At 35.9% G+C, this 12,577-nt stretch overlaps 1 protein-coding gene across 4 annotated transcripts in view; it reads right to left on the bottom strand.

Annotated features, from left to right (window-relative positions):
* NDST3 (N-deacetylase and N-sulfotransferase 3) overlaps nt 1-12,577 on the bottom strand; it is a 188,478-nt gene that overhangs the window by 19,342 nt on the left and 156,559 nt on the right. For all 4 annotated transcript variants that reach the window (XM_037830545.1, XM_037830546.1, XM_037830547.1 and 1 more), the window contains 2 exons: nt 6,934-7,057; nt 2,616-2,790 (listed from right to left, as the gene is read on the bottom strand). In XM_037830545.1, coding sequence (XP_037686473.1) covers nt 2,616-2,790; nt 6,934-7,057 — 299 coding nt within the window. The remainder of the gene's footprint in view (nt 1-2,615; nt 2,791-6,933; nt 7,058-12,577) is intronic.

Raw genomic sequence — 12,577 nt, 5'->3', positions numbered from 1 at the left:
TCCAGTGAATAGCCATAATGCACAAAGTAACTACTAGCTCTGTCAAGCAGTTTTATGCCATCCGGTAATGGAGTTTTAGATTAGAAAAACCCTACTGGCTATTTTAAATGCAGAAACTACTGAAAATTCTGACATGTACATTATCTGGAATCCACAGCTTTTATCATATATTACCCAGCACCGAAAAGCCAAGATTATCTTATCTAATGGTAACCTTTGTGAGGAATCAGAATCATTTATTGTGCAGAAAATGAAGAAAGCAGCAATTCAAATAGGTTTCAGAGTGTTTCATAATGGTCAAGCTCAGGCCTGTCGGTTTATGGAAATCACCTTTCCCCTAAATTGGCCAATAAATATTCAGGCTTAGTGGTGGGCTTGTGGATGTTCATGTATTTAGTTGAATAACACATTTGCTACAACTGAGAGTCAAATCACTGTACCACAAACTACTCGATTTTGTTAAGGCCTGCACTTTGCCACTGTGGAGTAATTTATTTAGAATATTTAAGACATATTTTAAGCTTGCAGCCTTGAAACCTCCTTTTTCAGTAAATTCTCAATTTTTCAGGGGCTAAGTGGTTGCCAAGTTCCAATTTTCTTCTTTCTCTTTGAGTCAATAAGGGCTTATTTCTCTTTGCTCCAGATACCTGGTGGAAAAAGGTAAAAGGTGCAAAATCAAATAGTAGGAGTTTGGCATGAATGATTAGTGCAGAATAGTGGACTTTTAAGTATTTTAGCTTTCCAAAATGTCTCTACTTCCTATTATGCAGATTATTATCAATATGCTCATCTAAAATTCCATCTGCTTCAAATGTCTTTTCCCCACTCTGGCCCAGCCACAAAGCCTCCCTGATAATCTCTTTTTCCTCTTGGTGAATCTGTAAAAACTGCTTTTGTTAACAAAAAGACCCAGTGCTGAGAAACCTTATTCTCTAAAATCATAAATGTCAGGAACTTGGCTTTTTGAAATCATATCTGTGCGAATGGAACATCTCACTCTTGCCTGGAGGATCTGAGCCACGTGGGTTGATTTCCAACCTGGGTGCAGAGTTTCAGATAAGGGTTTTTTTTGGAAACAACATTCCATTTTTATCTTAACTTTACAGTTTCCAAGGAAATGGGACCCCTAGTTTGCTTTTCAGCCCTGACCTGCTGATAACCTCTTTATACACAGTCCTACTTTGCTTTCAGCCTATCAAAGCAATCTGTTTAAATTTTGAATTTCGCTTTTCACAAATCCTATAACAATCCTTTCTCCTCCTGTCTTTAGGGAATGCCCAATGGTTTCTCTGGTGTTTGGGCTCCTTTGCTGTAGCCAGATAATCAATCTAACTTGTTGCCCCTTGGTGGTCTTTATAAGATGGACTTCATTACTCTGAACTCCCTCAATCCATTGTCTGTAGCTCTTCTGTCATTTACTACTTTCTAATTTGTAAACTGGTTATTTATGCATATTTCCCCAATTAGACAGAAAGCAATCTTGAGTGTAGCATCTACATTTATCTTCAAATCACACTTAGAACAATACTTTGTATACAGTAGGCATTAAAATTATTTGATGAATGGATGAACATGTAAACAGTAGGGACACATTTTCTAAATTACAAAACTGAGATAACTTAGGATCCTAGAAACTAGAGACACCAACACCATTAATTTTGTTTTATTCTCATATTTGATTTTGGCAGGTTTTAATTGAATGTTTCTATTTGGTGATTAAAATATCAGTAAGACAGACTTTTTTCCTTACCAATTATTTTAAATGATGTAATAAAGTAAAAATGTATTTGGATATATAGGTACAATTATTATTAGAACCTGTTAAATTATTTCAAAGTGATAATTTCTGTGCTAGTTTTAAACCGACATCAGAAACATAATGAGTGTAGAAGAAAGAGGCGTAGAGCTGGGTTTGGACAGTCTGGGCTTTCAGGGATGAATTGTTATATTTAGCCTTGCCACTAAGTTGTTTCTCCAGTACATGCAGTTATTTAAGCTCTTTTAGAGAAGGAGTTGACAAACAAGTGCCCACAGGCCAAATTCAGCATGTCAGCCGGTTTTGTAAATAATTTTTTTTGGAACACAGCCATATTCACTCATTTATGTTTTCTTTATAGCGGCGTTCACAATAGGACAGCAGAGCTGAATATCTGCAACAGAGACCGTGTGGTCTGCAAAGCATGAAATAACTGCTTCTGGGCCTTTACAGAAAAAGTTTGTCGACTCCTGTTTGAGTGAACCAATCATATTTCTCATCTGTAAAACGAAAGATGATAATAGCAGCATTACATAGGTGTTTGGTGAAACATAATGATTTTTAATTATAATGACCTTTTACTTTAAAACTATACATGTGTAGAAGCACAGATATAGTATTTTGTGTGCTATATTTTAATTTAATTTCTTCACTGCATGAAGAAAAAATATAATTAGTTTCTCCATGGAAGCAAGGAAAAATGTACCTGTTTTTCCGTGGCTATCAAACATAGCATATCTTTACTTTTGTTAAAGTCCTCAGGTTGTAACAGGTGCTTAAACCATTCCCCATCTTCCATGCCATACTTTTATTAAAGGCCTTCTTTGACCTTAAGGATCCTTGTCTGTATTTTCCTTACCTGGTACCAGGAGTAAGCCCGGTCTGAAGGGTCAATGAGGATGGTGATGATCTTGGCCTTGGGGACCAGAGAAGCAGCCCTTTTAGGAGCCTCCTCTGAGTGGAAGTAATTGGCACTCTTCTCAAACAGAAAGTCAGTGGTAACATTAGATGGGACTGGAAAGAAATCCATATACCTAGAAAAGGAACACTTTTCTCAAAATAAGACTCTGGTTTATATGCATTTCCTGGTGACTGACGATATTAAAGGTGTCCCACAAATCCATTTGTTTCTTAAATAAAAGCCTTTTTCTTTAAGGCATTTGGCCCAGGTAGTTAGCAAGGGAAAAATACCTAGAATGCTAATAATTTATTTAAAAAATGTTCTTCTAAATACACTTTGGGTTTGTTTCTGCTTTGCTTAATAAGAGGATAAAAGGGATAGGAGATAAAAATGTAGATACCAGGTGATCAAACTGCATGCAGTACAGAGAAACAATGTAGAAAGAAGATTTGATAAAATCATATTATATGTTTAGTTCAAAGGCATTTTGAAAGGGTTTAGACAAAACATTTACTTCAGCACCAGTAAAGTAATTTCCATTCCCATTAATGTGTTGAACTGATGTTACATTCAACCAAAAAGTGTTAAAGTGCAGAATGGATCTGGTGTAAACCTTGCCTATCTGCTTAATAGTTTTTCCATTTAGAGTCATTCATGTCCTTCCTTAGAATAATTATAAGAAAAGTTGTAAAAATGTGTACAGATTTCTAAAGATAAAATTCTGTCAAATTTCCCAAGGTCAGGTCCAGTATCCTAAAGTGTGGTGAAAATTTAAATTACCAGCTAAGTGAATGCAGGGCTACCTGTAGGCTCAAGAATTGAAATGCAGAGCATAATGGATTTTGTTTAATGTTCCACCCTACAATAGTTGTCAAGTATAACTAATACAGTATTAAGGGACACCTTTTAGAGAAAAAAGGGTCTTTTTAGAGGGAATGCAGAAATTTAACTTCCAAGGAGTTAAATTTCCTCCTACCTCCTTCAATTTGTAAGCCTCATGACTTTGGGCAACCAAGATAGAGTAGTTCAATAATTACTGAGCAAGACAGTCATTGACATTTATGCCATGGCTTCTTCTTACAGTATATTGTTTTTATTTTAGTCACCTTACATGATAAAGCTTCTGATAGGATTCCGGTTATTAACATATTGCTATGCTTGGCTGGTGCAATAAAATGGTATCTTGAGATTCAAAACAGTAAAGAAATCCTTTTACGTTTTCTGAAAATTGCCTTGTAGTGTTATGCCATTTTGGTATCCTTTAAGGGAGAAAAAAGATATATGCAAATTTCTGGAAAGTTTCATCTGGTATATGGTTTGTTGTATGTTCTATTTACAGAAAGTGCCAAAGTTCAGGATCTGTCTCTTACAGAAGCCCACACTGTTTACAGGATCGTTAAGGTTATCCCAAAGGTCTATGGTATCCTGTTTTGTTCAAATTTATCTCAAGCTTGCTTGTTTAGGGAAAGGCTCCCAAAAATCACAAGAAAAGGGTAGAAGGTACTGAAATCAGATAACTTTTAGCTTGTAAAAAATGCTCCTTTAGCTCAGCAGTCCTTTACACCTGGGACAGTTTGGGCCTAGAAAAGAAAGCTCCCTGAGCAGTTCTGGGTCTTGGATCTACAGACTACTGATTTTGCCTGACTCCGGAGGCTCATGGGGAAGGCAAGGCCCAGGTCTTGTTTGCCTCTATGTCCGCATTTTTTTTAGTACAGTGACTGGTACCATAGACATCTGGTAAGTGATGAATATACAAGTAAATAATAAAAGGAATATAGGTTCTTATTGCCAGGGTGAGTTCTATTTTAATACATATTCTTACAGAAACAAGAAGTTTATGGAAAAAAAATTGTGCACCAATTTAAGAAAAAGTGCAAAAATTTCTCCTGGGTATGGATAAATACCTTTCTTAGCATGAAGTTTTATTTATGTCTAGGAATTCTACTTGTCAGCCATCTTTAGATTTTTAAAAAATGGTCATCTCTGCAAGAAGTAGTTTAGAAATAAACTGCATCAGGAATATGGCAGCCTAAGAGGTTATTTTTCTGGATGGGATTTATTATGAAGTGTTATAGGTACTTGTATGTGTCCCTCTTAACTTCTGACAAAATCCTGTTAGGCACTTTCTAAACCCTTGATTAGGTTTGATTTAAAAATGTTACTAATAACATGGTTCAATTAAGATCTTCTTAAAAAAAAAATAACATTTGTCACCAAATGTGATTCAGGTTATCCAAAGAATTGGAGAGCAAAGTAGACTGGTTTAACAACTTAGGTGTTAAAAGTTAGTGTCTGCCTCACTTAAGCTTTGCTACTAACATGAAACAATACCTTAGCAGCCTTTTAACTGGAAAGATGTGATTTTTGCAATACCCCTCATTTATTTGTACTTGGATTTACCCTAAGTATTTCTAAGTGATTTCAGCAGAAACCAGGTTAAGATGTTTAGAAGTTCCCAATGCTGAAGGATTTTATGGTTCTTTATGCAGCATGCCATCCTTCTTATTATTAAAAATAATAAGCCATAAAACTTACATGTATGCCAAAATCAAACATTTTTCTTAGATTTTCTGATTGCATATCTTGGTTATTTTATCAAAGATGTACTTTTCTCATTTTCATTATTTTGCTTGTGCCCTAAGTCGGTGCTTAGGCTGCCTGTCAGTTAACACAGCCCAGGTTTAACTCGGTTCTCCAAGAGAAGCAGATCCATGAAACCCGATTAACTAATGGTGTCTTGGTTAATTCTTTAAGTGACCCTGATACTCTGCGATGCACAATCTTCAATCTTGTGCCTCTGTGGCTCCAAGGGGGCTGCAGAGGCACTGCTGCCTCACAGAAAGGCAAAGCCAGGAGAGGCCCAAGAGCAAAGCTGTAGTTACTGTTAATGGAAGGACATTTGCAGTTACTATCATTTATTATTTAGTTAATCACCTTTTATAAACATAAGTTGTCAATCAAAAGTGTCCACATTTGGGGTTTTTTTAGTGAGCTATAATTAAAATCTTTCATTGCTCTTTACCGTTGTATTTATTTATGTCATCTCTTTGTAAACCACTTAAAGGATTTTTGGTTCTTATTCCTGTATGCATTACTGGTTTATGGAATCAGCTTTTAAAAATGTTTTATTATTCCCATAGATATTCTTAAATTTCAGGGAATCTGACTACTGCATTCCCTTATACCTCCAAAGCAGGACTCCTTTTAGTCCTGATGTTAACATCATTTTATTCTACTATATAGCAGCATATACATTAGAGTCAGTGTTCAAATAGTTGCTGAAGTGACTGATGGTTTCTCGATTCTCATAGCTGTGATTTAATACCATTCAATTAATCAATAGCAAGCATTATACTGGAAAATTGGCAGTGAAAAATATAACCATTAGAATATATTTAAATCCTAGTAGGTGCTCAGATTATACTCAGTCCATTTCTTTATCTTTTGGAAATACTCAAAACAACTCTTGAGGGGATGGACACATAAAGTTAAGATCATGCAGTTTGATAATAGAGCTTCATATATACAACTCTTTATCCTATAATGCATGCAAAATGTTAATATTCATGCTCTATAGTTATTATAACAATTCCACTCATACAACTCTCTGGCCAACATTATACCTTACCAGCAAGACCTCTAGATGCATTTTATAATCAAACTGTTACTTTGCACCGCCTATTTCTACAATATACTTTATTATATGTATATTTGACATTTGTACTCTAAATTTTAGGATAGCAATTTTCCTTAGATGGTTGGCATATTTCTAATTTTAACTCAAAGGCCCAAAATTAAATTTCTTATATTGTTGATTGTTGTTTTTTAGTATTCAATAATCACGAAATATACATATACTTTTAGTTTTTTTTAACCTTCATGCCAAAACAGAATAGAAAATATGTATGTGGCCTATAGAATCATTTATGCATAGTGTACAAGAAGATAAAGGTGTGAAAGCATTTTCTTAAAAGTAGAGAAGAATGAAATGCCTGGGTAATACCGTATTTCTCTGACTTCATATCAGTAATTACTATCCAAGGTAATTAATGCCAACTGAAATTGTATGTGGGCCTCTTGAGGTGACAAGTTCTTTCATAAACTGGGAAGAGAATGTTATGAATAATTTCTGTGCTCCTTTGTGTTATTCAATCAATCTCTCAAATCAAGAAGGCAATTTTTCTTTGCGGCTACAAACATGTTTATAAATAATAGTGCTAAATTTATACTGTGCACATACATATACTTTTAGATTTATACTAATAACCCATCTTACCAATCAATCCCCCTGTGGTAGTTATTTCTATTAAAGAACTGTACCTCCTCAAAGGTTTTTGGGCTGGGGGAGTTACTAAGGATGGAAGGATGCATAACCAGGAACAAATACAAAGCAGTAGTACCTGAAAAGACAACAGAGGTTTAGAGATTAATTAAATGAAAGCACAGCTTACTAGTATTAGTATCTCAAAGTTATTAATAAAATAAATATCCCAATGATCCAAACAGATACATTGTAAGTACTCTTCAAATTAAATTGATTAGCTATTTAACATTTTAAAAGCAGCAAATTCTAAAAAATGGAGATAGTGTGGTGTGAGGATAAGAGGTCTGTTGAAGGGATTGGGAAACTGGGTTTTGATCCCAGGTCAATCACTGATTTGCTCTATGACTGGCTCTTAGCTTCTCCTTGTCTCAGTTTCCTTAATAGAAAATCATCTGCCTTGCTTATTTCATAAAGTTTCCCTTAGGATGGAAAGACATAATGTACCTGAAAATACTTCCATATTAATAAAGCACTATATATAAATGAAATATGTCATTATTTAATATAAGATATGACATTACCAAAATTGATTGAGTTCCCCTGTAAAGTTCCTCCTGAGGTCCATGAAAGCTTATTAAACCCAAGACACAATTTAAGATTTGAACAATACAAGTTTGCTTCCATTTGAACATGCTTACATACTTACGAAAGCAGTGTCAAAATTGTTTATATTGCTAAATTTGCAAAAAAAAAAAGGTGTCTTTCTTAGAGACATAACTTAAAACATGCATTTTATTGGAAAGGGAATGGCACATCACAGGTACTTGTATAGATTTGTGACCACTGGGGAGCAAGAGTGTGGTTTTCTTCAAGTCAACAATGTCATATGCTGTAAAATTACTGCTTTACAGCCTGAATTATGAACTTAAGAATGGAGCTTAGTCAGACTGCTACATTCTGAATTCACTTTGCCAGAGACTTAAAACAAGCTTGTAAGTGTGTCTGTGTTTATGAGATTGTAAGATAAAAAAAAATTTCTAGTCTACGTATCTCATACTCCTAAGGGAGAAAGATACTCTTCAGTTTCCACTTCTCTACTCTAATGTGATTTACACTATTATCTAATATGATGGAGCAGGACTTGTTAATTGTATTCCAGGTCAACAGTTAGCAATGGTAATCAGACATGGCTTTATAATACTATACTTCTCTCCCTTGCAGAAATTACTGTTCTAACATTGCTTAATAATGTCATGTTGCCATCTATACAAAATTTTAGTTTTCTTATCTCTCTGACAAGCTTTCTCTAGCACCTATAGAACAGAAGATTGTTAAAATAACTGTGAACAGGAACACTGTTCTGCAAATGAATGGAAAAGAGGCAGTGTTCCTAGATTATATCTTAGCCAAACAATGAATGCCTTATCAACAATCACAGTAACTCCAGGGAATGAAATACAGTAATCTGCAATACATAAAGTAAAAAGGTGCCTTAAAAGAGAGGGTCTCAAACATGAGCATACATCAGCTTCACCTGGAGGGATTGTTCCACTGCAGCCAGAGTTTCTGATTCAGCAGGTCTGTGGAGGGGCCCAAGAATCTGCATTTTTCACAAGTTCCCAGGTGCTACTGATGCTGCTTGTCTGGGGACCACATTTTGAGAACCAAATTTTGTGGAACAAAATTTGAAACTTATTGGGGAAAAAAAAAACCCAGAAAAACTCCATTACTTGGAATCCACAGTAAAGTAGAAAGAGCATGGCCTTTGGAGTCAGGTAAATTCCTAAGGTCATTGACCCCCAGGGGTGTAAATCTCCCTGACAACACAGGATGTGGCTCCCAGGCATGAATCTGGACCTGGTATCATGGGATTGAGAACATCTTGTTGACCAAAAGGGGGATGTGAAATGAAACGAAATAAAGCTTCAGTGGCTGAGAGATTTCAAATGGAGTCGAGATATCACTCTGGTGGGCATTCTTATGCACTGTATAGATAATCCTTTTTAGGTTTTAATGTATTGGAATAGCTAGAAGTAAATACTTGAAACTATCAAACTCCAACCCAGTAGCCTTGACTCTTGAAGATGATTGTATAACTATGTAGCTTACAAGGGGTGACAGCAAGATTGTGAAAGCCTTGTGGATCACACTCCCTTTATCCAGTGTATGGATGCATGAGTAGAAAAATGGGGACAAAAACTGAATGAAAAATAGGGTTGGATGGGGGAATGATTTGGGTGTTCTTTTTTTTTTTACCTTTACTTTTTATTCTTACTCGGATTCTTTCTGGTATAAGGAAAATGCTCAAAAAAATAGATTGGGGTGATGAATGCACAACTATATGATGGTACTGTGAACAATTGATTGTACACCACGGATGATTGTATGGTATGTGAATATATCTCAATAAAACTGAATTAAAAAAAATTCCTAAGGTCAGGAGTTTTATTTCTGGTATATACCAGCAGTGTGAACTTGAACAAAATATATTTAACCCAAGTCTTCTTATCCATGCAATGGGGAAGAAAATACTTAGCTATCAGGGTTTTATGAAGATCCATGTAAGATAACACATGTGAAAGCACTAACTGGCTCCCATCCTTTGTATCTGAATATTAGCAAGGAATTTTTTTAAATAACAGTTTTATTGAGATATAATTCAGTAAGGCATTTTTTAGAAACTAAAAAGAAGAAATCTTTATGGAGAAAGGAAGTATGTCCACTATAATGTGAAAAAAAGAAAATAGAGATTAATTTATTTCTTAGATCAGCTGAAAACATTCTTTTCTGAATTTCATTTTTAAGAATTGTACTAAATTATGTTGCTTGCTAGCCTGTCATGACCAGCATTAATTAGACATACAGAAAAAGTAGATATGATCTAATTGCTTTGCAAGGTCAGTAAAAGGTGTAATGTAATTTATCAGTGGTCAAAAAATTGTTTTTGAATGGTTTTTGAACAAGCTATTTAATTCTCATGTGTAAAATGAATTGGCAAAAGCCTGGAGGCAACTTGTCCATACGTATCTAAAGCAAAGGCCAACTTATCTATGCAAAACTAAAGTAAAAGCTAACTTGTCTGCACATCTCAAAATCACCCACACACGCCTAAGACAAGTTATCTGAGACTTTCTGAGCTTGCACAACTACTAGGATGCTATGACATTCTTTAAAACTGGGTCTTGATTTCCTTGAAACTAGATCTTTTGTTGGGGGTAAATTAAGTTTTGTTAGTTAGCATTCCTTCACTTAAAAGACTTGTTTTTCTTATTGTTTTTGTTTAACTAACCATATTTTTCTTTGTGTAATCTCATTGTATTTACTATTTAAGCTGCCTCATTCTCAGGGAAAAATGGAGTGCTTTTGTCTCAGAACACTCCCCAATTTGCACATTGAATCCTTTTGATAAATAAATGGTCCTTCTTTTCTAAATTCTTAAATTCTTTTAATTTGAGAGTTTGCCAACGAGGATGGGGTCTGAAGTTTGCTGCTGTTGAACTCTGTAAATGAAGGCTGACCAGGTGAAGACACCCATAAGAGATCTTTGGGGTCACCACTCAGTTCTCCAGCTTGCGGAGTTCACCGGTGAGCTCCTCTTGGATCTCGGGCTCCACAAATTGTGTTGCGCTCTCTGAGATCTTTATCTATGTCCCTTGAACTAGGTGCTCTTGCTATGTGTCAGGACTTTGGGAGTTTGACATTCTAGGCTCTCCTTGCTTTAAGGAGGCAAGCATATATATAACATTTAGGTACCTCAGCACATATGTAACTAAGGACAGCTTGGAGCTGTAGGAACCCTTTCCATGGACTACGTCCTGCACCTTACTGGTGCCCTGGAAAAGACGGGATCTAGGATCCCTGAGAAACAAGGCAATTCATTCCTTAGTTGATATGTCCTATCAGCCAAAAGAGTATCTGATTCCAAAACTGCTTCTTTAAAGCACTCTTTACAGAGAGCTTAAGCTAAATTAAAATCTAGCCTTGATAACCCTCTGACTAAAAAGACTAGACTGGACAATGCTGACCTTTCTGGTTCTCCAACCCTTCTGCTCCCCTTTGTGCTCCTTCTTTGCCTTACTACTAAAATTTGGCAAATGCCCTATAAGACCAGATTTTCTGAGACTGCCAGAATGCCAAGCTTGGTAACTTTTAGCCTCTGGTTAAGAGCAGAGCTCAGGGCTACTGTTAAAGAATTTCCCAATGCTAAAATGGATCCAAATTTTATGAGTAATTTGGAATTCAAATTGGAGCTTATGATCCAAGATTGCCTGACTATTTACAATTTACACATATGGCTTTGAGTCTGGGTGAAGCAAAAAAGTGGACTGACGTGGCTACATGAGAGAAACCAGAAGAAGATATAAGGGACCCTACAAATGTTAGCAGTAGGGATGCTCCCCAAAAGGCCTGCCAAATTGCTAAGGACTTATTAAATGCCATACCAAAGGCTTTTCCTCAAAAGACTGACTGGTCAATAATCCAGTCTTGTAAACAAAAAGGATGAATCCGTCTGGGATTGCTAGGAGCGATTGTCTCAGACCTCTGGTGCTCATTCAGGTCTTTCATCATTTACTGATGGCTTTGAAGGATGCTGTCCTCATTATTCATCCGTGGACTTAGACCTAAACTTGAGCGGGAAGCCGCTCCTTTAGAGGAACTTGTTAAATTAACTGAACATTCTGAAAGCACTCTGGATCAGGATAAAAATAAAAGACAAAATAAAATAATGGCTTTACAATTACAGCAATTCCAAAAGCATGGAATAAAAAATTATAAAAGTGTCCCCAATTGCCATTTTAATGACAATCAGTACAAAAAATAAAGGCCTTCTCACCTCAAGGGAAGAAATATAAGGGACAATAGCTGTTTATATTGCAAGCAACAGGGTCATTGGAAATGAGATTACCTGTTTTTAAACAAACAAAAAAAAAGAGCTAATGCTAATTTAAAATGGATTCCTATATGCTTTCTTTTTTTTAAAAAAAGGGTTTTTGTGGTAGTTTGAAGCTGTACATACCCCCAGAAGAACATGCTCTTAAATCTAATTCATTCCTGTGGATATAAACCCATTATAAGTAGGAACTTTTGATGAGGTTACTTAAAGTTAAGGTGTGATGCACCTCATTCAGGATAGGTCTTAATCCTGTAACTGGAGTCCTTTATAAACAGAATGAACACAGCCATGGAAGCAATAAAACCCAAAAGCAAAGGGAGAGACCAGCAGGTGACACTATGTGCCTTGCCATATGGCAGAGGATCCCAGGATCCCCACTGGCCAGTCTTCGGGAAGAAAGTATCATCCTGATGATGCCTTGATCTGGACATTTTTCTGGTCTCTAACTGTGAAGAAATAAATTTTCATTGTTTAAGCCAACCCACTGAATGGTATTTACTTTGGGCAGCCAAGGAAACTAAAACAGTGTTTTATACTGAAGATAGCTTGGCACTACAGTGGCCATGATGGGGACGTTTTAGTTTAGACAAGGTTATACATTTGAGAGGTGCACTTGAAAAAAAGAGGTTCCTGGACTCTGCCAAGGAGTAGGTGCGTTCTTTGGTATTCAAAAACTTCTAAAAGATAAAATGATTCTAAAATAGCCTCTTTACCAAAAACACAAACAACCCTGATTAAAAAAATAAAGTGGGGTAAGGATAG

This window comes from Choloepus didactylus, chromosome 3, assembly GCF_015220235.1.
Source record: "Choloepus didactylus isolate mChoDid1 chromosome 3, mChoDid1.pri, whole genome shotgun sequence".
In the NCBI taxonomy this organism is placed as follows: Eukaryota; Metazoa; Chordata; class Mammalia; order Pilosa; family Megalonychidae; genus Choloepus; species Choloepus didactylus.
This window is presented reverse-complemented; position numbering and strand designations above follow the sequence as displayed.